General features: G+C 42.0%; 1 protein-coding gene across 19 annotated transcripts in view; it reads left to right on the forward strand.

The window, feature by feature from the left end:
• The window catches only part of dtnba (dystrobrevin, beta a), a 397,891-nt gene that overhangs the window by 334,525 nt on the left and 38,296 nt on the right, over positions 1 to 25,070 (forward strand). For all 19 annotated transcript variants that reach the window (XM_052024099.1, XM_052024088.1, XM_052024100.1 and 16 more), the window contains one exon: positions 22,990 to 23,149. In XM_052024099.1, the coding sequence (XP_051880059.1) occupies positions 22,990 to 23,149 (160 nt within the window). The remainder of the gene's footprint in view (positions 1 to 22,989; positions 23,150 to 25,070) is intronic.

Consider the following 25,070-nt stretch of genomic DNA (forward strand, 5'->3'; position numbering starts at 1 on the left):
CTTCCTTGGATGTGGGGCCCAAAACTGCTTTCAATACTACAAATGTGGTCTGACCAATGCCTTATAAAGCCTCGGCATTACATCCTTGCTTTTGTATCCTAGTCCTTTCGAAATGAATGCTAACATTGCATTTGCCTTCCTTACTACTGACTCAACCTGCAAGTTAACCTTTAAGGAATCCTACACCAGGACTCCTAAGCCCCTTTGGACCTCTGATTTCTGAATTCTCTCCCCGTTTAGAAAATAGTCCACACCTTTATTCCTTCAACCAAACTGCATGACCATACACTTCCCTACGCTGTATTCCATCTAGCACTTCTTTACCCATTCTCCCAACCTATCCAACTCTTTCTGCAGACTCCCTGCTCCCTCAACACTACCTGTCCCTCCACCTATCTTGTATCATCCACAAACTTGGCCACAAAACCCTCAATTCCATCTTCCAGATCATTAACATATAACATGAAAAGTAGCGGACCCAACACCAACCCCTGCAGAGCACCACCAGTCACCGGTAGCCAACCAGAAAAGGCCCCCTTTATTCCCACTCTTTGCCTTCTGCTTGTCAGCCAATCTTCTATCCATGCTAGTACCTTTCCTGTAATACCATGGGCTCCTATCTTGTTTAGCACCTTGTCAAAGGCCTTCTGATAGTCCAAGTAAATAACAGCCACTGACTCTCCTTTGTCTATCCTGCCTGTTAGTTCCTCAAAGAATCCCAAAAGATTTGTCAGGCAAGATCTCCCCTTAAGGAAACCATGCTGACTTCAGCCTATTTTATCATGAACTTCCAAGTGCCCTGAAACCTCATCCTTAGTAATGGACTCTAACATCTTACCAACCACTGAAGTCAGGCTAACTGGCCTATAATTTCCTGTCTTTTGCCTCCTTCTCTTCTTAAAGAGTGGGATGACATCTGTGATTTTCCAATCCTCCAGAACTATTCCTGAATCTAGTGATTCTTGGAAGATCACTACTAATGCCTACACAATCTCTTCAGCTAGCTCTATTCAGAACCCTGCGATGTAGTCCATCCAGTCCAGATGACTTAGCTGCCTTCAGACCTTTCCGTTTCCAAAGCACCTTCTCCTTAGTAATAGTGACTACACTCACTTCTGTCCCCTGACTCTTGCAAATTGTTGGCATCTTGCTGGGGTCTTCCACAGTGAAGATTGACACAAAATACTTATTCAGTTCATCTGCCATTTCTTTGTTCACCATTACCATCTCTCTAGCATCATTTTCCAGCAGTCTGATGTCCACTCTTGCCTCTCTTATACTCTTTATATAGCCGAAAAAGCTTTTGATATCCTCTTTTATGTTATTGGCTAGCTTACCTTCATATTTCTTCTTTTCTCACCTTATTGCTTTTTTAGTTGCCTTCTGTTGGTTTTTAAAAGCTTCCCAATCCTCTAGCTTCCCACTAACTTTTGCAATATTGTATGCCCTCTCTCTTGCCTTTATTATGTCTTTGACTTCCCTTGTCAGCCATGGTTGCCTCATCCTCCCTTTAGAATGCTTTTTTGGGATGAACTGATCCTGCGTCTTCCGAATTACTCCCAGAAACTCCTGCCATTGCAGCTCTACCGTCATCCCTGCTTGGGTCCCCTTCCAATCAATTTTGGCCAGCTCCTCTGTCACGCCTCTGCAGCTACCTTTACTCAACTGTAGTATCGATACATCTGATTTCAGCTTCTCCCTCTCAAATTGCAGGGTGAATTCGATCATATTATGATCACTGCCTCCTCAGGGTTCCTTTACCTCAAGCTCCCTCATCAAATCTGGTTCATTGCACAACACCAAATTCAGAATTGCCTTTTCGCTAGTGGGCTCGACCACAAGCTGCTCTAAAAAGCCATCTCGTAGGCATTCTACAAATTCCTTCTCTTGGGATCCAGTACCCACCTGATTTTCCCAATCTACCTGCATATTGAAATCCGCCATGACCATCGTAACATTGCTCTTTTTACATGCCTCTTCTATCTCCTGTTGTAATTTGTACCCCGCATCCTGGCTACTATTTGGGGGCCTGAATATAACTTCCATCAGGGTCTTTTTACCCTTACAGTTTCTTACCTCTGCCCACAAGGATTCCACATCTTCTGATCCTATGTCACTTATTGCTAAGGATTTGATTTCATTTTTTACCAACAGGGCCACACCACCCCCTCTGCCCACCTGCCTGTCTTTTCAATAGGATGTGTATCCTTGGATGTTTTGCTCCCAGCTGTGATCTTCTTTCAACCACAACTCTGTGGTGCCCACAATATCATACCTGCCAATTTCTAACTTTGCTATGAGCTCATTTACCTTATTTTGTTTACTGAGTGCATTCAAATATAACACCTTCAGTCCTGTATTCACCACCCTTCTCAAATCTTTCTCCATGTTGCCATTAAATTCTAATCCCTTTCTAAACTTTGTCTTATTCTTTATTCTGGAGGCTTCAATAACCTCTCCTGCACTCTCCTTCCATTTTACTTTATCCATACTCTTCCAATCTGTTAAACCCACCCCCCTGCTATTTAGTTTAAAGCCCTATCTACAGCCCTAGTTATGTGATTCACCAGGACCCTCTTCCCCCAGTGTGGTTCAGGTGGAGCCCATCCCATTCGAGCAGCTCCCTCCTTCCCCAATACTGGTGTCAATGTCCCATGAATTCAAATCCACTTCTCCCACACCAATCTTTGAGCCACACATTTAACTTTCTGATCTTATTTACCCTGTGCCAATTCGCACGTGGCTCAGGTAGCAATCCAGAGATGATTACCTTTTTGGTTCTGCTTTTTAATTTAGTCCCTAACTGCTCAAATTCCCTCAGCAGAACCTCTTTCCTTGTTCTACCTACAGTATGTCATTGTTACTCACATGGATCACAACAACTAGATCTTTCCCCTCCCATTCCAAATTCCTCTGCAGGTCAGATAAGATGTCCCGAACCCAGGCACCAGGCAGGCAACACAGCCTTCGGGACTCTCGATCCTTGTGACAGAGAATTATGTCTATTCCCCTGACTATACTATCCCCAATTACAACTACATTTCTCTTCTCTGCCCCCTCTTGAATGGCTCCCTGAACCACGGTGCCATGGTTCAGTTGCTCATCCTTCCTACAGCCCCCACTCTCATCCACACAGGGAGCAAGATTCTCAGACCTGTTGTACAAGCTCAAGGGCTGAGGCTTCTCCGGCACTACCTCTTGGATCCCCCTACCTGCCTCACTCACAGTCACACCCTCTTGTCCCTGACCACAGACTGAATTTGAAGTAGTGATTTTATGATTTAGATGATCATTTTGTCAAAAAGACTCCAAATTTGTAGTTAATGCAAAACCTTGAAGCATGAACAATGCAGAGAGATTCAGAAGGATTTAGATTTTGTGAGCAATTTAGCCACTTGCTAAAACTTGCAATTAGTGTATAAATAAAAATATGATAACAAGGAATAAAATGAGAGCATCTTTCTGAGCCAGAAAGTAGAAAAGAATTACTTCATTGTTTCCTTTTGTAAACCAAGTGCTTCGTGTACACTTGCACTTCAAATTGCTTTAGAATTCCAGCATATTTTTGTTTTATTCCATGTACTTTGTTTTAATTTGTGTTTCTTCCTCTCTGATAAATTCTGGCATGTCTTTGCATACAAAAAAAAAATGCCGAATGCATCAGTTGGTTGTAAATGTTTCCAGATCCGTCTAAAATCAAAATCTGCTCAGCTTAGTGCCCTATTCGGGTGATGTTGTCTTTTGCTCCTGCACATTAACGCAACTTAGGCTGGCGGACTGATAGATACTTTTGCAATAACTTGCTGTATTGCATGAAATTAAAACTTTTCTTTGTGTTACTCATTGAAGTCAGCATTTTTAAAGCATGCTGTAAAAATAAGCAGGTCATGAATGTTTTGCCTTTGCAAAATCAATTAATTGAAATCATACAATTGTGCAGCAGGTTCGGGAAGCATACAGCAAAAACTGTGACTGAGCCACATGAACAAAAGCACAAGTGAGCACAATACATGGTTACTGTTCATATTGGTCAACAAGTAATGAAAAGCAGCCTGCATACCCAGCTGTGCTGTTACTATGGTGCCCCGGTCAACAAAATGCCAGAAACACTGAAGGAGGGAAATGAGCTTGACTGTTGAGGTAGTTGAGCCATAAACAGGTTGAGAAAATTGCAAGTGACACCCAGTTTGACTCAACATGATAGACCAATTAGCTTCTGCAAGTTCATCTGTACAGTATGGAAAAACCAAAAGGGCAAAATTATTTTCAGCTGAAATCATATAAATCAAAGTTTACATAATACCATGTTAAATTTCATGGAAAAGGAATGGGGTCAAAGGATTATAATGAATGTGTAAATGAAATTCCACATCTGGTATTTAGTCAGTAATAAAAACAAACAATAAAGGGGTAATTGTGAAATTAATAAAGAAATAGGAGGAAAATGGAAAAAAATACGATTTCTTTATGGGACGCTGGCTCGAATCCATCTGGGTACAATATGTAGTTCTGGTCACTTAGTCATAAGGACATTGCCTACAAAGAACATTGAAGATAACCTGTGTTGTCAAACATTTAACTTGGGAACAGATGGTTATGAATTGAATTGAGTAAATTAATATGTATCAGTTGTTTATTAAGTGACTGTGTTAAGAGAGCAGGAGATGCAAGTTGAGTTAAAAATTAGAAAAAGATCAAATAGCAGCAATCTTAAAATTAGTTACCAGAAATATGTGTTCTCTTGGTTGGTACAAATGAAAGCTATAAGAATCAGATGTATTCTTTGAGAAAGGGTGCGATGAGATGTGACATTCTCTGTCAAACTAGAATATTTGTTGAGTCTTGTGCCATTTCACTGTAGACAAGAATTCTGATTCTATATGTTAACTTGAATAACTACATGCAGGCATTATTAGACTCTGGGTTATCATTCTCTCATAATTTTAATTTATATTTTTGATATCACAGGTTATACATTATTTGGTTTTACCTGTTATATTCTGAGTCCCTGCAAATGTGCATTACACCAGTATGTATGGGGGATTGGATAGATCCATTTTGCTCCAGTGTGTAATTTTAATCATCATGTCCCAAAAAATTAACTACAGAAGAAAGAATTGAAGATAACTTGTGCTTTTACAAGTTGTAATACTCTTACTTCCTGTTAGTGAACTTCAACTTTTCAAATTTTGTGATTTCTGACTCGGTTAACATTCAATTACTTTTATCCTGTTGGATATTTAATCATTTTGAATCAGCCACAGATCTCTGTGTGTCACTGAGTTGGATAGAAAAATATCTGTACCTCATAATGAAGTTAATGTGTTTCATATCTTGACTATGATGTTTACTTGCAACTTTTTGAATGCATCTGAAGCCTGTGCTGGACTAATTTCATTCTTTGTATCAGCAAAATGCAGGCGAGGAAAACTAAGATGTCCAGGTACATGCTAATACTGAACTCCTAAGTGGACAGTTTCGTCTTATAGTTTACCCTGCTTATTTTAAAATTGCAGAAGATTGTTACTTTGGTGAATGCTATTTCTTTTATAGAACATTTTTTCTGTGATTTTGACACATGGAGTGGCATACTTGTAATGGGTGAAGCAGTCTATTTGGTAGACTAAAATGCTGATAATTATTGCAAAGTCTCTTTTCACATTATTACATCAATTCTTACATTTTAAGAATCAGACAACAGCTATTTGGGATGGCCATTTTAGATTCTTATATTGCTGGCCTATCTGTAGTTTAATTGATGTGTTGGTAGAGTGCAACTGACATGGTCAATATTCCCTCTTATGTCACCATACTTTTCCTCTTCCCCAAATATATATACTCATCCAAATGATGTTCTTTTCAACAAACCCAATTCCCATAATAATTTATAGACTCAAGTGTGGAATCTGGATTACTAAACCTTCCTTTACAAAGGCATTTGGGCATATCATGTAAGAACAAAGAAAGTACTGGGCAAAGTTAAAATTTTATGACTGGGCAAGCACAGTGATGTTGCAGTTTGTCTTGCAGTTGACTTGAGGCCCTCTTCTGATTCCATGAGTAATGATGGTGTTTTCCATCTCGTATCAGCCTGCATTTTGTCATAACCTTGAATATCTGTCCAAATTGAGCAAATATGTTAGGCTGTGACTTGATCTATTGTAATTTAGGTGGAAGAAACTGTATATTAACACAAAATTCATGCTGTGCCTATTAAATGATTGTATTCTATTATCCTTCAATGATATTTTAAGTCCTGGAGTATGTCTTAAATAACATGACATTAAAAGATTCAGATAGTCAATAGATTAAAGAAATTTTCATCATAATTATTACTTCCAGTTAATTGCTTTCAATGAATTTTCTATGTGAATAATTAGGTGCGTGTCTATGCCATTCTTAGAGGGGATAGTGACAGCAATTCAGGCCCATAAGTGTTAGTTGTTTTGTCTTGCTCCCCTTCTGCCATTAAAGCTAGAAACTGGATAATGATTTGGATACCCCAGTTTATGGCCTGGTGGCACAGACTGCTGAGGCTGATCTTATATTGGTCTGTCCCAGAGCCATTGATGTCTGAGTTGTTGGGTGGTTGGCAGTGACTTTCCGCATTTGGAGTTCCCTCAATCCAAGCTTCAAAGAACACAGCATGTGATCAATGGGGATATGTCTCGTGAGATCAGATGTATGCATCAGCCAATTTGGGCTGAGTGCCTGGAATCTTGGCATTGATCCCTGGAGATTTATTTTTAAACTTTGAAATATTTTTAATTCTGTTGCCTAAATTGGTTGATTGGTACAAATTGGCAATTTTTCAAGAGCAGTGATTTTTCACTGACATAAAATCTGTTTCAGCTCCATTTAAAAGTTCCAGCTGTCCTTTGTAGCATTTGACCTTTGTTTCCATGTCATGTTTCCATGTCATCATTCCAAACCAAAAAAGTAAGTGGTCAATTTTTTTTTAAATTGTGGGAACTTTTATTTTGCCTCTTCTTTTTGTATTGTTGGCCACAATGTTTTGGACTGTAATTGTGTTAAACTTCTGCACTTACCGGTTTGTTTGGAATAATGTGGAATTTTGATGGAATTTTTACTTTCTTCATTGTTATTGATTTTATGATATAATAATGGAACTATGTGTACAGAATGGTAGCTGATGCGTATCAAGGATATGTATTATCTTAAAGTGATGTACAAATAAAATGAAAATGATACAATAAGTCTCCTGTTTTTAAACCCTTATTTCTTTCAAATCAAATTTAATGGTGAAAGAGTAACATTTTTTGAGAGAAAGTGTGACTGAATCTCTGCCCACTTGCTTGTTAAATATACCTGTATGAACTTGATAAATCAATAAAACTACTGCACATTAACTTAAGGCCAGTTGAGTATCAGTCTCTAGATGGAGCTGTTGTTCTGGCATGTGGCACAGCATTTTATTTAAGCACAAGGTTTGTGATTGCTCTATGGATTAAAAAAAACATGCTGTATCTATGCAATTAAAGTTGTACTTTATGCTGAAGTTATGTGGAATATCCAAAACACCAAATTTATATAACCCCAAGTAATGATTTATTGTTTTACTGCCATATTTGCTTGTAAAATTGACTGATACATTCACCTTTAAAGTTGCACTTGGAAAGTAATGAATTGGCTATGAATACTTTGGAACATCCCAGTGATGTAAAAAGTGTGAGATAAATGCTTTCCTTACAACCATAAGTCAATCTTAAGTATAAATATATTCAGAAGGCACCTGAATAGCTTATCATGTGTTATGCTATCATGACAATAGCTTATGACGTGTTAACATTTTATATTAAGAGCAGCAATCAGAGATTTATGTTTATTCATTACTGAAGTTAAGATTAATAACCAACTGTGATAGATATTTCCTATAACTAGTGAAAATAATTTGTACACTTGTAACATTTACCATAACTTTTAAAATAGTTCCGCTGAGAGACAATTGATTATGTTCTTCCAATGATGACTACATGATTAATATGTTGGTGGAATGAACAGCCAGTCAAAAGTTGACACAAAGTTGCTAAGTTATTTTCCATAGGCATTCTATTTGTTAATGATTTGCACATGCTGAGAAATGTTTTTAATGTTGATCGTAGATGCTTCTTTCAAAGTAGAATCAGTACTGAAAACCTTTACTGCTTAACTATTTTACTGGATAAACGGACATGAAAAATGCCATATTTTGATATACAGAGACTTTTTTCTTTCATGCCATTTAAACTTATCAATGTTTCTGTGGAGTGTGGTTGGCCTTTGTTGCCGTGCAGAAAGAAAGTCTAATTTCTGGCTTACCTTTTTTACAGTTGAAAGAAATTGACAAATTTGCCAAGTGGCTGTTTACTGTAATAATTCTTGAATACAGATTGGAATCAATATGAAAACAAAATCTTGAGGAACATTTGGATGCCTCTCCTTGCACTTGGAATGCCTTTATCTCAATAAATGTGAATTTGAAATTGATTCTGAAATGCTTCAACAGTCCCTAAAGGGTTAATGTAGTTGGGAACATTTTCAAATGAAGTTCGGTTTGATGAATTATTAAGAAGACTAAATAATTGTGATGATACACGTCAATGCAATTTTATTAACATGAGTGTTTTTTTTGTCCTTTAAATTAGCTGAAAGTTGTGGGAGAAGAAATAAGTTGCACCATGTGTATATAAAGTTGTTTGAGTGCCAGGAGAAAGAAAATATTTGAAATTAGCCTGTGATCCCTTCTCCTCATAAAGAAATATAATGCAGCATTCAGGCGTGATTGTTTCCACCTGTGTCTTCTGTGGTAAACTCTAGTTCTGAAAGAAGCCATGCTATTTTCCAAGTGGGCAGTGTGGGAAAAAAAATAACTCAGTAACACAGTGTTTTTATCTCCTCTCTTGTTGCTGTTGACGATCAGGAGTTCCGCTGGAGTTAAGCGCTCCCGGCATCCCTTTCCTACTCGGCCTGTGTTTGCAGACAAGTCATGGCTGTCAATTTCAGTACACGGTTTAATCATGGTGAGAATTGTGGCCCATGTCCAGTCCTGTTATTACTTGGGGCCAGATCCTCACCCTTCCTGTGGCCAGCCTTAGTTTTTGTGGATCAAGCCTAATGCTTGAACTGCTTTAACCCTGTCTTTCAGGTTTGCGGTGAGTAGGACCCAGATATAGAGCACTGTAGCTAACCTGCTGGAAACTTATGAAAGCTGTTATTATATTATGTTACTTATAGGGTAAAACACTCAGGCAACACAGGAACAGGCCTTTGGCCCATTAAGTCCATGCCAACAATCAAGCACCATTTGCACTAATCCCATACTAATCACATTTTATTAAATCCACATTCCCATCAACTCCCCCCAGATTCTGCCATCCACTGACACACTGGGGGAAATTTGCAGTGACCAATTAACCTACCAAGCTGCATGTCATTAGAAAGTGGGAGGAAACTGGAGCACCGAGGTGAAACCACAGTGTGACGGGGGGGAATGTGCAAGCTGCACACACGCAGCACTGGAGGTCAGGATTAAAGCCAGATCATGGGATCTGTGGGGCAGCTGGTCAACTTGCTGCACTACTCTTTTCCTGAACTCTCAACAGAACATGCTTCCTGACTGAAATCCAAAACTGTATTTTCAAGTGAAACATATAATAATCCTATAATCATGTTTTCTACACTTTTGGGCCAATGCTATCATACAGATGAATTTATATAATCCCATGAACTCATAATTATGATAGCATTAGTTTCTCTGGCTGCGACCTCTTCGAAGTTTTCACTGAATAAAATCAAGAACGCCAATATCTGAGGAATATTTTCTGTTAAGTACAAGCTGTTTCAGCCAGCGAGCAACCGATTGCTTCTCTGTCGTCCTGTGGAAGAGGTACACAGGCCTCAGGATATGAGCTGCATGGAGGTGTTCAGCATTTATGTTTCCTTTCTTTAAAGGACAATGATCCACTGCACCATCTGTTCTTCACATCATCTCAAATCTTTGTTTCTGCCAACTTAGAAAAATTACCATGATCCTGAAATGCTTTACCTGCATGACCAAAGAAACAACATATTCTCACATTGTCCCAAATGCTTTGCAGTCACTGAATTGCATTCATACCCCCAACAGTATATGAAACATCACATAAGAAATTCCATCAAAAGCAATGGTCCGAAGAACTGTTCTTCATTAGGATCCTGTCATACATTCAAGAAGGGAGAGGGGTCTGGGTCTCAATTGGAAGGTGGTATTTTGGATGATACAATATTCCACTGAAGTGCCAATCCAAACGAAGTGTTTTGAATTTGGAATGAATCTTTAAAACGTGATCTTCTAATTCAGAGGCAAGCAGTGCAAGTGATCCAGACAGATTTCATAAATTTTCTTTACTTGACAACAGCAGGTTTTGTTTCTATTATAAAAATAAAACTAAATACTTGGTTTACTTTTCAGATAGCTAGCAGATTTGCCAGAACTATTTGATGGTTATGTAGCTGCACGCAACGCGCTACTAGAGGAACACACGGAGGCAGAGTGTGCTGAACTCAAAAACCCTTTTACTCATTCAAAATCACATGCTTAAATCTCCCATCCCATGGGCCCCTGCGACCCGCGAGGCGGACGTGATGTCCAGCTGTCCCCGGAGGGTCCGCCCCGAGCGGGTAGTTCCAAACGTGCTACCGCCTGTCTGCCCGTGGCTCCCAATGGCGGTTTGAGTCCTGTGTGTGTGCGGGCTGCCACACCCCCCACCCCCCCCCCCCCCCCCCCCCACCCCCCCCCCCCCCCCAAACCACCCCCCCCCCCCCCCCCCCAGAAATGTAATCGGGGGAGTGAAGCCCCAGTCTGTGTGACTTGCCTGGGTGGCCGGCCTCGCCGGTGCGGGTACCCTCACTGGTTGCTCAATGTCCAAGTGCGCCGGTTTGAGGCGGTCCACCGTAAAAGTCTCTTCCCGGCCACCCACCTCCACGACACACTGGATCCGTTGTGCCGGATCACCTTGAAGGTTCCCTTGTATGGCTGCTGTAGAGGTGACCTGTGCTCACAGACTCGGAAGTCTTTAGGGGTGAAGGATGGCATGGGGCCATGCCTGGAGGTCAGGACTGGTACTAGGGTCCCTACCTTGTCCCGCAGCCTCGTTAGCACCACTGCTGAAGTTTCTTCCAAACCTCGGGCCTCTGGTATGAACTTGCCCAGGACTGTCAGGGGGACGCCGTAGACCAATTCCACCGAGGAGGCGTCCAGGTCCTCCTTGGGGGCTGTGTGGATGCCCAGTAGGACCCAGGGAAGCTCATCTGTCCAGTTGGGGCCCCTGAGACGCACCATCACAAGGCCGACTTGAGATGCCGGTGGAATCGCTCTACCAAACCATTGGACTGGGGATGGTACACTGTGGTGTGATGCAGCTGGGTGCCCAGGAGCTGCGCCAGTGCTGTCCACAAACCAGACGTGAACTGCGCCCTTCTGTCGGAGGTGATGTCCGTTGGGAGGCCGAACCTGGCGATCCAGTTTGCAATGAGCGTCCTGGCACAGGACTCAGTGGACGTGTCTGCGAGCGGTATGGCTTCCTGCCATCTGGTGGACCTGTCTACCATAGTAAAGATATACCTGGCGCCCCGGGAGACTGGTGGATGGCCTGGACCTTGTCTGGTAGGGGAACTGCGCCATGTCAGTTGACTCTGTGGCCCAAGAAGTCGATCTACGTCAGCCCGAACTGGCACTTCGCCGGATTGATTGCCAGTCCATGGTTGCTCAGGCGTTGGCAGAGCTGGCACAAATGTGCCACATGCTCTTGGTGCGAACTGCTGGCCACCAGGGTATCGTCCAAGTAAATGAAAATGAAATCCAGGCCGCGTCCCACCGAGTCCATGAGCCTTTGGAAAGTTTGGGCTGCATCCTTGAGACTGAAAGGCATTCTCAGGAATTCGAACAAGCCGAACGGGGTGATGAGGGCTGTCTTGGGCACGTCGTTGGGGGTGCATGGGATCCCCTGACCAGGTCAATTTCGCGAAGATGGTCGCTCCGTGCAGGCTCGCCGTGATGTCCTGGATGTGGGGTACCGGCTATCTGTTGGCGGTTGTGGCGTCGTTGAGCCTTCTGTCGTCCCCGCAGGGCCTCCACCCTCCTGTGGACTTGGGCAACATGTGCAGCGGGGACGCCCACGGGCTGTCTGAGTGGCGGACGATTCCCATCTCTTCCATCTTACGGAACTCCTCCTTGGCAAGGTGGAGCTTGTCGGGTGGGGGCCTGCGAGCTCGGGCATGCAGCGGCGGTCCTTGCGTGGGGATGTGGTGCTGCACGCTGTGCTTGGAGTTGGCCACGGAGAACTGCGGGGTGACTATGGAGGGGAATTCCGCCAACACCCTGGCGAATTCGTTACCCGAGAGGGTCACGGAATCCAGGTGGATGGCCGGTAGCTTGGTTTCTTCGAGCTGGAAAGTCTGGAACGTCTTGGCATGGACCAAATGCCGGCCTTTTAGGTCAACCAGGAGGCAGTTGGCTCATAGGAAATCTGCCCCTAGTAGCGGCTGTGACACTGCTGCCAACGTGAAAGTCCAAGTGAAATGGCTGGACCCGAAACGCAATGAGATAGTTTGTGGGCCGTACGTCTGAATATCGGTGCTGTTTGCAGCGGTGAGTTCGGGGCCTGGGACCGCGTTACGAGTGTCCATGTTTGAGGGAGGAAGTACGCTGACTTCGGCCCCTGTGTCTACCAGGAAGCGCCGCCCGGAGTGTCGGTCCCAGAGGTACAGGAGGCTGTCTCGGTGGCCAGCCGTCGTAGCCTTTAGCGACGGCTGGCCCCAGCATTTCCCGGAAAAGCACATGGTGGATGGCAGCGGCGTGCGCTTGAACCCCATCTTTGGTGATAGAAACACCATTGTTCCGAACTTTAGTGTTTCTCCCCCATGGGTCTCGACGGCTTCGGTTGCGGGGCCTGGGCTTTGGGCTGCGCTCGTGGCTAGGCCATGGAGGCTGCTCCATGTTGCTTACTCTGCCAAAGGACATCTGCTTTAGCCGCGACCCTGCATGGGTCGCTGAAATCCACACTCGCGAGGAGGAGGCGAATGTCCTCTAGCATTTGCTCGAGGAACAACTGTTCAAATAAAAGGCACAGCTTATGGCCGTCCATAAGCGCCAGCATATCATTCATGAGCTCGGATGGCGTGTGGTTGCCCAGACTGTCCATGTGTAGGAGCCGTGCGGCCCATTCGCGGCAGGAGAGTCCGAAGGTACGGATCAGGAACGCCTTAAGCTTAGTATACCTGTCCTCCGTTGGTGGCTGGCGTAGGAAGTCAATGATTTGGCCTGCCATGTCCTGGTCGAGCGTGCTAACCACGTAGTAGTACCGCATGGCGTCAGCTGTAGTGTCTCTGATATTGAACTGGGCCTCAGCCTGCTCGAACCAAATGTGGGGCTCAGTGGCCCAGAAAGTCAGGAGCTTCAGAGAGACCGCGCTGTGCGAGTTGCTCGAACTCATGGCTGGTCGCTGAGTTGCCGGCTCCAGATGCTGTCTGGAAAGTCGGGGTCACCAATGTAGCCGCACGTAACACGCTACTAAAGGAACACACAGAGGCAGAGAGTGCTGAACTCAAAAACCCTTCTACTCAATCAAAATTGCGCGCTTAAATCTCCCATCCCATGGGCCCCTGCGACCCGTGGGGCGGACGTGACGTCCGACTGTCCCTGGAGGGTCCGCCCCGAGCAGGTAGTTCCAAACGTGCTACAGTGTGTCTGCCCGCGGCTCCCAATGGTGGTTCGAGTCCCGCGTGTGCGGGCCGCCGCAGTTACATAATTCTTAATTCAAACACAACAGAAGTCAAATGAACAGGGATAACACAATAGTGCTGTTGATCATTCCACATGTCTATAACCACATTGTTCAACAGTTTGATGTAGAACATTTGATGCTAAAATCTAATTAAGATACACCACTAGGTTATTGTTTAATGAATAACAGTGCATCATAAAAACACGTGAGCAAGGAACTGTTACAAAAAATCAACCCATTGTTTGTTTTTAATTTGGTTTATAAGGGTTTTTTGCACCTTTTTCGAGTTATTGAAATAGTGATGAAGGGATAAACAGGAAAATCTTTCTTTCCGACTTTAACCGTCTTTTGATTCTCTAAATTTTGTAATGCTCTTCATGGTTGATATCCTCCAGCAATTGTGTCCTTCATGCCTAGGCAGAGTTAGTGGTCAACTCCATACGTTGCTTGGCATGCATGGTTTGGTCCCAGGATTGTATTCTGTTGCAGCGCCTCTATTCTCTTAATAACTTTAAAATTATGACATATAGAATAGAAATATAATCCCACGAGAACTCCTACACCAATATTCAAATGTTTTTACCCATTGTATTATTTTCCCTTTAAGTGGGATGATATAACCCTCATGCAATGTAAATTATTGTTCTCCTATAAGAATTAGATTTATTATCACTGACATATGATGTAAAGTTTGTAGTTTTGTTGCAGCCAGTACAGTGTGAAGACATAAACATCTCTAAATTGCAAAAATAAATAAGTAGTGCAGACAAAAAGGAATAACAAGGTAGTGTTCATTGGTTCATCAGTCATTCAGAAATCTGATGGCAGAGGGGAAGAAGCTGTCCCTGAATCGTTTAGTGTAGGTCTTCAGGTTCCGTACCTCCTCCCTGACGGTGGTAATGAGACGAGGGCATGTCCCGGATGGTGACGGTCCTTAATAATGGATGTTGCCTTCTTGAAGTGCCGCCTCTTGAAGATATCCTTGATGGTGGGGAGTGTTGTGTCCATGCTGGAGTTGGCTGAGTCTGTAACCCTCTACAGCCTCTTGCAATCCTGTGCATGGGAGGCCATGTACCAGGCTGTGATGCAACCAGTCAGAATGCTCTACACTGTACATCTATGGAAATTTGTAAGAGTCTTTGATGACGTACCAAATCTCAAATTCCTAATGAAGTAGAGCTGCTGGTGTGCCACCTTTGTGATTGCATCAGTGTGTTGGGCCCAGGATAGATTTCCTGAGATGTTGACACCCAGGAATTTGAAGCTACTCACCCTTTCCACTGCTGACCCCTCAATGAGGACTGGTATGTGTTCTCCAAACTTTCCCTTCCTCAAGTCCACAATCAGTTCTTTGGTCTTGCTGATGTTGAGTGCGAGGTTGTTGTGAAACCAACCAGCCAGCCAATCTATTTCACTCCCGTCAGCCTCCTCATCACCATCTGAGATTCTACTGACAACAGTGGTGTCATCAGTGAATTTATAGATGGTGTTTGAGCTGTGCTTAGCCACAGTCATGATTGGATATTTTAAAACATGGAAGTAATATCATTATAACTTTAACAATGTTTAAGAGTTGTCTCTTGTTTAGTCCCTTGATGAGGAATTTGGCAAAAAGCCTATATGCTCACTGTATGCCATATTGTTTTAATGTACTACTAATTAAACTATTTAAAGTTGTCCATTCATTGAAAGAATAGATGAGCATTTTCCAGCGCTCCCTGCAGAGATAACTGAAGACTTGTAAGCAATTTAAAATCCAGTTTTAGCTACCACTTGCTAATTTACTCACTTACCTTGCAGGCCATTGATCCCTTTGATGTTTGGATTTCCACTTTTTATTTGGAAATGTAAAGTAGTTTCCATAAAAATGTGCAATTATGTTTAAAATGCCCAGTGCATACCAATCAACTGAGCTTGAAGAACACTGCCTTGCTTTTCACAATTCAAACACTTGGATAAATATTCTTCATTAAAGTAGATTTTGGGACTTGAAGTTGCTTTTCTATCCATATTGAATCCCAAAACCTTGTATATCAGGAACTCCATGTTTACCACTGAAATCTCTGGATAACTTCAACATGCTGACAATGAACACGTGTCTAACTTGGTCAAAACATTAGCCCTGAATTTAATACCAAGCATGTCATTTTGTTGAAAAATAACAATAGATTGTTGGCAATCATAGTATTAGTAACTTAGAAACCCAATCTCAGTAGAAGGTATATTGCTCTTTTAAAGATTATATTTAATAGGTTTGAATTTTCTCAAGTGTTCTCCAGTGTGCACTCTACCTTCAGTGGAGAAACGAGAGAAATGCTGGAACAAATGCAGAACTGACCATTATGCAAATGAAATTATAGCAAATGTGGGAGAATCACTGTAGGAAATCCTCCCCCCAAAGACTTTAAAAGTCTCAATGAAAGTAGCAACAATGTCTTCCCATTTCATATTGATGTGTTGCATCAATGTCTAATCAGAGTTGGTTGTGAGGGTGCAAGCAGCAATTGGCTGAGAAGGATTTTTTTTAAAATGGTAATTTGAGGTATCTAATCACAAAGCACCCCTTACAATAAAAAAAACTACATGCTGAAACAGTGTGTGAAAACAGTACTGCTGCTTCAGTGAATAAAAGGTGGGAAATTAATCACAGCGGACTATTTATTTCATGGGTATGTCCTCAGTTGCTGCAGAATAAGACCATTAAAGGCAGGTGGTTGACTTAGTGCAGTTGTCATCAAAGGTCGTGTGACTCCATGTTTGTGTTCAGAAAGCAATTGTGGCAGACTCTCTCCTCTCAAAATCATTATTTTTAATTTAAGTTGTGAATGTCTCAAATGTTAAACAAATATGCTTGCAGTATGGAATGAGCTGCCAGAAGAAGCTGTAGACGTGGGTACAACTACAATGTGTAAAAGACATTTGGACAGGAACATGGATAGGAAAGGTTTAGAGGGATATGGGCCAAACATGGGCGAATGGGACTAGCTTAGATCGACACCTTGGTCAGCATGGATGAGTTAGGTTGAAGGGCTTGTTTTCGTACTCTGTGACTCTATGTCTCTATGATATTTGTTTGTCCCATTTGCCCGTGTTTGGCCCATATCCCTCTCAACCTTTCCTGTCCAAATGTCTTTTAAACATTGTAGTTGTACCCACGTCTACAGCTACATCATCTGATTTTTGCCATTCAGTGTCTTTCCTTGACAGTCAGATTGAGTTAGTATATCTTGTAACCACATAAGCCTATTTGATATCTTGAAGGGGACTGCTCATCTGAGATCTGTTGAATGGAACGAAATCTAATTCTCACGAGTCATTGTCACTAGCTTAAACAGGAAAAATCCGTGACAGACAGAACTGTACAAGGAAAAAAACACAATTCTTGAAATGCAGAATAGCTTTATTATTTTGAAGGGAGATTATTGATGTTTGATGGTTTAAGCAGAGATAATTCATGACAGTGTGAAAAAATATGGATTCATGGTGCCAGTAAAAAGGATGAAAAGTAATAAAGAACCACAGCAAAATGATACATAAAAACACATATGCTAGACTTTATTTTCATCAGCAAAATGTGTTGGTATGACACTTTACCATATGAATCTTCCAACCTTTTCACAATGGTAATAATCAAATACACCGTATTACTGTAATAAATGCAAGGCCAGCATTTGTTGCCCATCCCAAATTCCTCCTGAGAAAGTGCTGATGAGCTACCACCTTGAATCAATGCAGGCTTTGTGGTGAAGGTGTCCCATGTTAGTACCAGTTGGTTGTGGTTTCATGTGCCTGTGTCCATTTCCATTTCAGTGGTAGAGCTCGTGTATCAACCAACCTCTCACTGAAGTGCCTCAGGAAGCCTTGATCACGTTGAAGAGCATTTATATATGTTCAAGGAAAATAGCATTTCTGGCAAATGTCCAGTAGTATCAGCACAATACGACGTTTTGTTTGAAATGTTGTCATTAAAGCAGTCGATTTAGTTGCAACATCTTAAAACACAGTGAGATGAATGAACCAGTTTAACTGCATTCACGATGCTCGTTGATGGAAAATGTTGGCTGTGACTCCAGGTAGTTCAGTATTCTTCAAATTGTGCTATTGAACCTTAACACCCTTTGAATACTGAAATAATTGAGACAAATCCAAGGTTCAACATTGCATCAGAAGAATGGTAAGGCAAGTGATGCAGGGCTCCCTCAGTACAGTGGCGCTGTGTTAGCCTGGATTGTGTGCTGAAACTATGGAGTGTGGCTTCATCCTAAAGCAAGCTTTTTGCACTTAACCTTTGGGAATTGTAGATATGGTTTGGTGCCATATTAGTGAAAGGAAACTCTTTGGCAAAAGAGTCCAAGTAATTTGTTTCATTTGGGATTCTTAGTCAGTGAGGTCAACTTACCATTGTCATTGGCAGGGATTATGGGTGATTCTAATGCTGTCATAACAAAACATCACATGCATTTTTTTAGCAAGGGATAGATAACACAGAAGCTGAAATTGCAATTTGATTTTATTTTCCCATAATAACCTGAGGAATTCCTGCTGCCCTGCTGTCCACATTCAATTTGTTGTGCCGATCATGTGTCACACTGAAGTTTAGTGGATTAGGCAAGAAGTAATGGATACCACAGAGTGATTATAAGGCTGTAGTTGCAATCAAATGATATATAAGCTGTTAAAACAGAGCTTGAGCACTTCATGATGAAATACTATACAATCCCCCTCATGTGGATTACAGCCCTAGGTTACCTTAATACATTAAAATGAACATTGTATAAATGACTTTTAACTTTATTTTATTTGTTTTTCGGTGGCTTTTGCGTTCATTATGTACAACTGTCACTGCTTTCTCTTGCTGCAGAGACACTCCATAAAGAATACAACGCATTTCGAAGTCATTAATCCAGGTCTATTGACAAAATGTACCACACTGGAGAATGTGCTGAGATTGCACTGAGTAATTAAACTGTTTGACCCAGGTGAAGATTGCAGCTGAAGTTCATACTTTCACCTCCTGATCATGACTGCAGCATCCAGCCAGTGTCAACAATGCTGTTCAGCACCACATTGCCAATCCACGTGGTACAATTTCAGGGCATACCAGCATCAGCTGAAACTTTCTGGTGCTGATTAAACCACTGGCTGTACCTCATCAAAGGGAACTCATTTGCTGTTGAAACTCATTCCACTGGTTTAGGAAGCTTTCAGGAGGCAGTGGTAAATCTGGCAAAAAGAGGCGACACAGTTTTTTGATGTGGCTCGGGATGTCTTGGTCAGCAAAGTGGAGTGGAGCAGAGAAGTCCTCTTTGGCTTGGAGCTCAGGAACCCATGCAAGTCCATTGTGAGAAACAAAGGACTGCAGATGCTGGAATCTAGATGAAAAACACTATGATGCTGGAGGAACTCAGCAGGCCAGAGGAAGGGTCCTGACCTGAAATGTTGACCACCTGCTTTTCTCCACGGATGCTGCCTGGCCTGCTGAGTTCTTCCATCAAGTGTTTTTCATCAAGTCCATTGTGAAGTTGTAGTTGGAGGAGATCACAATGAGACTGGGAGTAAAGCCCCAAGCATGTGGATGGAGTGCTGGGAAAAGTTTAATGATTGGCCAGAATCAGTGAAATGCACATTGGTGATCAGTTGATGTGCATATAATTTTGATCTTCATTGGGTGTTGAAGTTTTGTTCCTGCATTTACAAATGATGGTCATGCAGACGCTGAGGAGGTCAGCTTTCGAGGGAAGGTTACTTGGTTCTCTGTTATAATGCAGTCACAGGATACACATATTGCAGACGGATCAGGTCTGATTAACCTTTGAAGGAGGTGCTAAGAAAACGTATTCTTAACCAGCAATAGTGCCTGTGGTGAAGGTTGTCCTGAAATGCTGATAGCTAGGGAATTGCAGGATTTCTACACAGCACATATATCTTCAAGTGTAACTGTCCTGTGAGCGACCTGGAGACAGGCTTGTTGGTGCCCAGGGAATTGCTGCCCTTACTTTGCTGGTGGTGGAGGTTGGAAGTTTTCGGAGATTGTCAAAGAAAGCCTCAACAAATTGTGCATTCTGTTGATTGTAGGCAATGTGGGCACGGTGTGATGGAAGTGCCACTCAAGCAGGATATCTTTTCCTGGACAGTCAAAGTTCTTAATTTCTGGAAACACTCAGCACTTCAGTCAGCATCTGTAGAGAGAGAAAGAGAGTTAGTATTCAGATCAATGACCTCTCATCAGATTTCTGGCATCACGGTATTTTGTTTTTGTTATTCTTCATTGATGTTGATGCTGTGCTTTTCCAAGCAAATGGAGAATATTCCATGACACGACCAACCTCCACAAGTGAGATGGTTATAAGGCCTTGAGGAATCGGGAGGCAAGTCCCTTGCTGCAGGATACCCAGCCTTTTGCAGTCACATTATTTGTTTGTCTTGGTCCAAGTAAGCTTCAGGTTTCTAGTCACACCCAAGAACTTGGTGGCATGCCTACCGATGGAATGGCATTGAATGTCGGGCGAAATGTTTGACTTCATATTTTTGAAGTTGGTTTTTACCTGGTACTCCTGGCAAAAATGATTCTTGCTGCTCATCAGACCCCAGCCTGAATGCTTTACAGCTCTTTTCTGAGCCACGTTGATAGTGTTCAGCTGCCTCGGTGAAATGAAGGCACATGGCACATCTGGAGAGGATGGTTTATCGGCACTTCCTGCCTTGATCCTCATCTTCTGTAGCTGCAGGAAAGAGTCTGTTCACATTAGGGTGAGACTGTGCAGGGTGATGGAGTGACAGTGAGATGAGTGATCCTCTCTGAAATGTGCCTTCAGATCAGATGAGCCATTTGAAATCTCTACTTCACAACTCCATTGAGGATCTCCTTAGCTCTGAGTACAGGGCCACAGTTCTTGAGTACAAAGCCACAGTGCTTTGGTTGTCAGAGCTCCGACTGGAATCAAGAACCAGGGATTTGAGTGATGGCCCTTGTCACACAAGAGCCACATATTGTTCTGGAAGGTGGCAGACTGCTTCATGGTGAGAACGTCACCTGTGCTCTCCAATGCATAACTTTCAGCATCAAGATTTTCTGCCTGCAGTCATTGACTTTGCATCTTGAAGGAATGAAGCTCTTTGCTGTTCATGTGGAGCTGAGATTTCTAATTAGTGTCCTTAATGATATGGGACTCCTGTCGACACGCTCTGAACCATAGGAGAGTCTATAATGTCTGCAAAGCCATGTGCCTCCACTGTCTGTAACTGAAGAAAGGTGATAAATTCCCCTCACCTTGAGCAAAGAGCCTCATCACTTCATCTAAGCAACAGCGCAGTACATACTTGGAGATGGACTAACATCTGGTACAGCTCCCAGGAATGAGCTTACGGCAAAGAAATTAATAGCTGCAGTTACTTCAGCTGACTTAAGTCCACACGCAGCTGTGTAGCTGCAGCTCTGCTGACCAGTGGCAAATGCAAACAAATCTCCTTGAGCAACCTTACTTTGATGCTTTGCCGTTTCTTAGGTGCTTGTGGTTTTGTCTTCTCCTAATCATGGTGGGAGGACAGCCACCAAAGCTCCCATACATCCTGCACATAAGACTCCCTTCCACCTTAGTTACAGACAAAGACTGGTTAATAGATGTAATACAGTGATCAGCACAGTTACCTCAACCTACCAGTCGCAGAAATAATCCCCCAAAACTGCAAGCTGCTCCTCCATTTCCATGTGCTGTTCATGCATTACACCTGCTGGATCAATGTGGCCCCGTTTGGTAGGCCTGATGCAGATCATTACTGAATGACGACTTGCATCTTTTGCAAGTTACTCAGTTTGCTGAGTAGCAAAAAAAAAAATGCCATTGCACTTCACAAATTACATTTACAGCAAATCACTCCTTGGTGCATGAAGCACTGGTGATACTACACAATTTCACAACCATAATTTCCAAGAAATTTTTACACTTACCTATAGTTGTACTTATTACCAACCATTTGGTTTGTGGCAGAAGAGCTGCCACTTATTGTTCCAAATGCATTGTACTATCTGATTAGTGGATTAACAATGAAATTCATCTTCACCTTTGGGTGATTGGGCTTGTTGTAAGCGATGCTCAGACATCCTGCGGATGTTTTTTCAACAGCTTTGCGCATTTCCTCAGTGGGTGGAGGACAGGGTCAAATCTCTGTTTTCTGGTACAAAAGTGACACTGTACTCTCTAAGACGTATTAATAATAACATTATTTCAACCATTACGTCACCGTCCTCAATAAATCCTGACCATCTCTCAACAAACAGTCCAATCAGCCAATGGTGCGTAGCAGCAATAAGTAACTTTTAAGCCTGTCAATACTAACAGTGAAAGGTGAGCAAAATTATTAAGCTATTCCTTTTCAGTCTGCCGCAGCAAAATGAGGCTAATTGTACCCGCTGGCCATCTGCTACCTGGCCTGCTTCCATATGTCTGAGGCAGCAAATATATTGACAAAGCGGGTCTTTCAGGCTGTTGCCATGAAACAGCCCTGCACTCGTTTTTTGTGGTTCTGTTAATGCCTATGAAAAGCTATTCGCCTGGTTCCACAAACAGAATTAATGGGCTTCTTAGCTCTGATGTTGCGCTTCAAATCTTAAAGAGTAGCAAAATCTACTGTGCCAGAACATGAAAACATGAGGCCTACAGAAAGGTATGGGTGCTGGAGATATAAAAGGCAGGTTTGTCCCAGTGTGTTACTGGAGGATGGGCGATTTCATTCAGAGGTTACTTGACAGAGAAACGTGATTAGTTAAAGTAGTTTTATAATAAGCAATCAGTAGGAACAAGACAAGTCCGCTGAATGACCTTGTTTGAGTTTAGTGATCCCAAGTTCTGTGAGCGGAGTGGAGCTTTATTGAGGAGGTAAATGTGTCGTTGGGAGAGAACAATGTGGTTTTGCTTCAGCTGTGTTTCTGCACATCAGATTAAACGACCGTCATATAGTAATTGTGTAATCCTCATCATAGATGTGAGCAAGTGCATTTAAATAGAAATTTGCTCTTTTACACACTGAGCACATTGAGAGCAAATAGCAACTATATAAGCAGTATCAAGTTAGTGAGTCTGAAGGTTGGTGTATAATTTTTGGTTTTATTTGTGGTCATCTCAAGATAAGCTGAAGTGCTTCAGAGAAGGTTGGCATGGCTTTTCTGTTTATAAAATGTTATGAACTGGATTTTGAAGTGGACGTGTTTTATGTTCTAATTCTGTAGGCTCAAGCAGCTGGTTCTCCTCGTTCATCACCCAGTCATGGTGCCAGCCGCCCCATGCCAATGCCTGTAAGGTCAACATCTGCCTGTTCAACACCAACCCATGGTCCTCAGGATTCCTTGTCTGGGGTTGGCGGAGATGTGCAAGAAGCTTTTGCACAAGGTAAGTAGTAATTCATGAAAGATTAATTACCTTGTGTTTTCATTGTTACATATGTGCATGCCTTTCATAATCTGTTGATACGATGCCTTTTTATCTCTGTATTTTATTTGCTGATTTTAAGGAGGTAATTTTTTATATCCCATAATTTGTAATATCAAAACTACTGTCAATCATACTTTCTTCTGGAAGTAAGGCTGAAAGGATGTCTGAGTTATGATCTTACATAAGTGGCACCAACATGTAAGGCTATGCTGAAGAAGCAGTAATTCTGATTGAAGCATATTTGTGAGTTGGTTGGAATACCAAAAGTAGGAAAAAATCTGTGAAGGCCAGAGGATATGGATTATCACTTTGGGCACAAGTCGATCTGGTGATATCTGTAACTTTTCATTTTACATTCATGGACCTGAACAACAATCCATCTTTCCTGCAATGGTTTTAACTTGAGCTTGTAAAGGTAAAGAAAATAGTGACTGAAACTAAGACTACACCGAGTATTTTGAGCTCTAAGTTATGTGATATTTGATTGTAGTAAAATAGCCATTTCTTCGTATATGGTCCTTTCTATTTTCTTGCAATCTGATACAAGTAATAAACACTTAAATAGAAACTCTAATTCAAGATAATTTTGTTAGCTTGTTCTCAGGATGTGGGCAGCATTGTATTGATTTCCCACTACTCAGTGCCTTAGGAAAGACTTCTTCTTGAACCACTTTAGTCATTAGTGTGATGCTGTTTCCATAATGCTGCAAGGTAGAGAATTCGGGACTCTGGGCAGTGAAGAAATAGTGATATATACCATAGTTAGAATACTGTGTCATATGGAGAAGTGTGTTATCATGTACATCCTTCTTTCTTTTCGATGGTAAAGGAAAAGTTGATGAAGTAGGCTTCCGGAGTTGCTGTAGATTGTACACACTCTAGCCACTGAGTTCCAATAGTGCAGAAAATGATAGAGTATCATTCGCAAAGTTCTGAACTGAGTGCTTTGAGCTTCTTGAATGCTTATGTGGCTAATCATAAGGATTCCATCCAACTCGTGACTTCAGCCATGGAGAGGATGGATATGTGGTAAGGGGTCAAGAGATGCTTTGCTTGTCCCAGCCTGCACCCTGGTTCAATGTTGATATGGCAAGTATAGTTTACCATACTGGTCTTCAAAATATTAAAGTCAGAGAACCCGGTGATGCTGGTGTTATTGGGAGGGAGGTGTCTGGACAATATTATATGACTTGCCTTCAATAGCCACAACAGCTGTTCTTTCTATAGTGTGTGATTCAAGTTGCAGGAGAAGCTACCCTTTGGTCTAATTGACTTTTCTTTTGCTGTGATGCATTTACACAATGCTGAGTTGAATGTGGTCTTGATGCCAAGGTCTGAAGCTGTTGTGGCATTCAATTCTTGAGCCCATGCCTGGACCAAGACTATCCTAGGTCTGGAGCAGTGTGCATCTGCCAGAACTTGAATTGACCATTGGCGAGCCTATTTTTGATCTGGTAATGTTAAGTAGTACCATTGATGAGTTCTTTCAGCAGCTTACTGGTTGTTGCAATGAGGCTTTTCATGCAGCAGTTGATCACGTTGAGTTTATTCTGTTTTCAGTGCATGTTCTTTTGCACAGAAAAATAAACTGCATATTATGGCAACGTTTATATCCTCTGAAAATTTCAAATGCTATTTTAAATCTGATATAAATTAATTGTCACACACAGTTGTTTGAATCTGCAACATTAAATTTCAGATTTACATATTCAGCTTGTCGACCGAGTAATAATTTGTACTTCATTAGTATGGAATGTATTAAGTGAATTATTTCACACATTGTCCTTCCTATATTTTGTTGCATCTAATTTTGGTTCATTTAAGTTCCTTTTTTCCTGAATCATTTTATTTTAATTGAAGAGAAGACTTGGTCTGGATC

This window comes from Pristis pectinata, chromosome 10, assembly GCF_009764475.1.
Source record: "Pristis pectinata isolate sPriPec2 chromosome 10, sPriPec2.1.pri, whole genome shotgun sequence".
NCBI lineage: Eukaryota > Metazoa > Chordata > Chondrichthyes > Rhinopristiformes > Pristidae > Pristis > Pristis pectinata.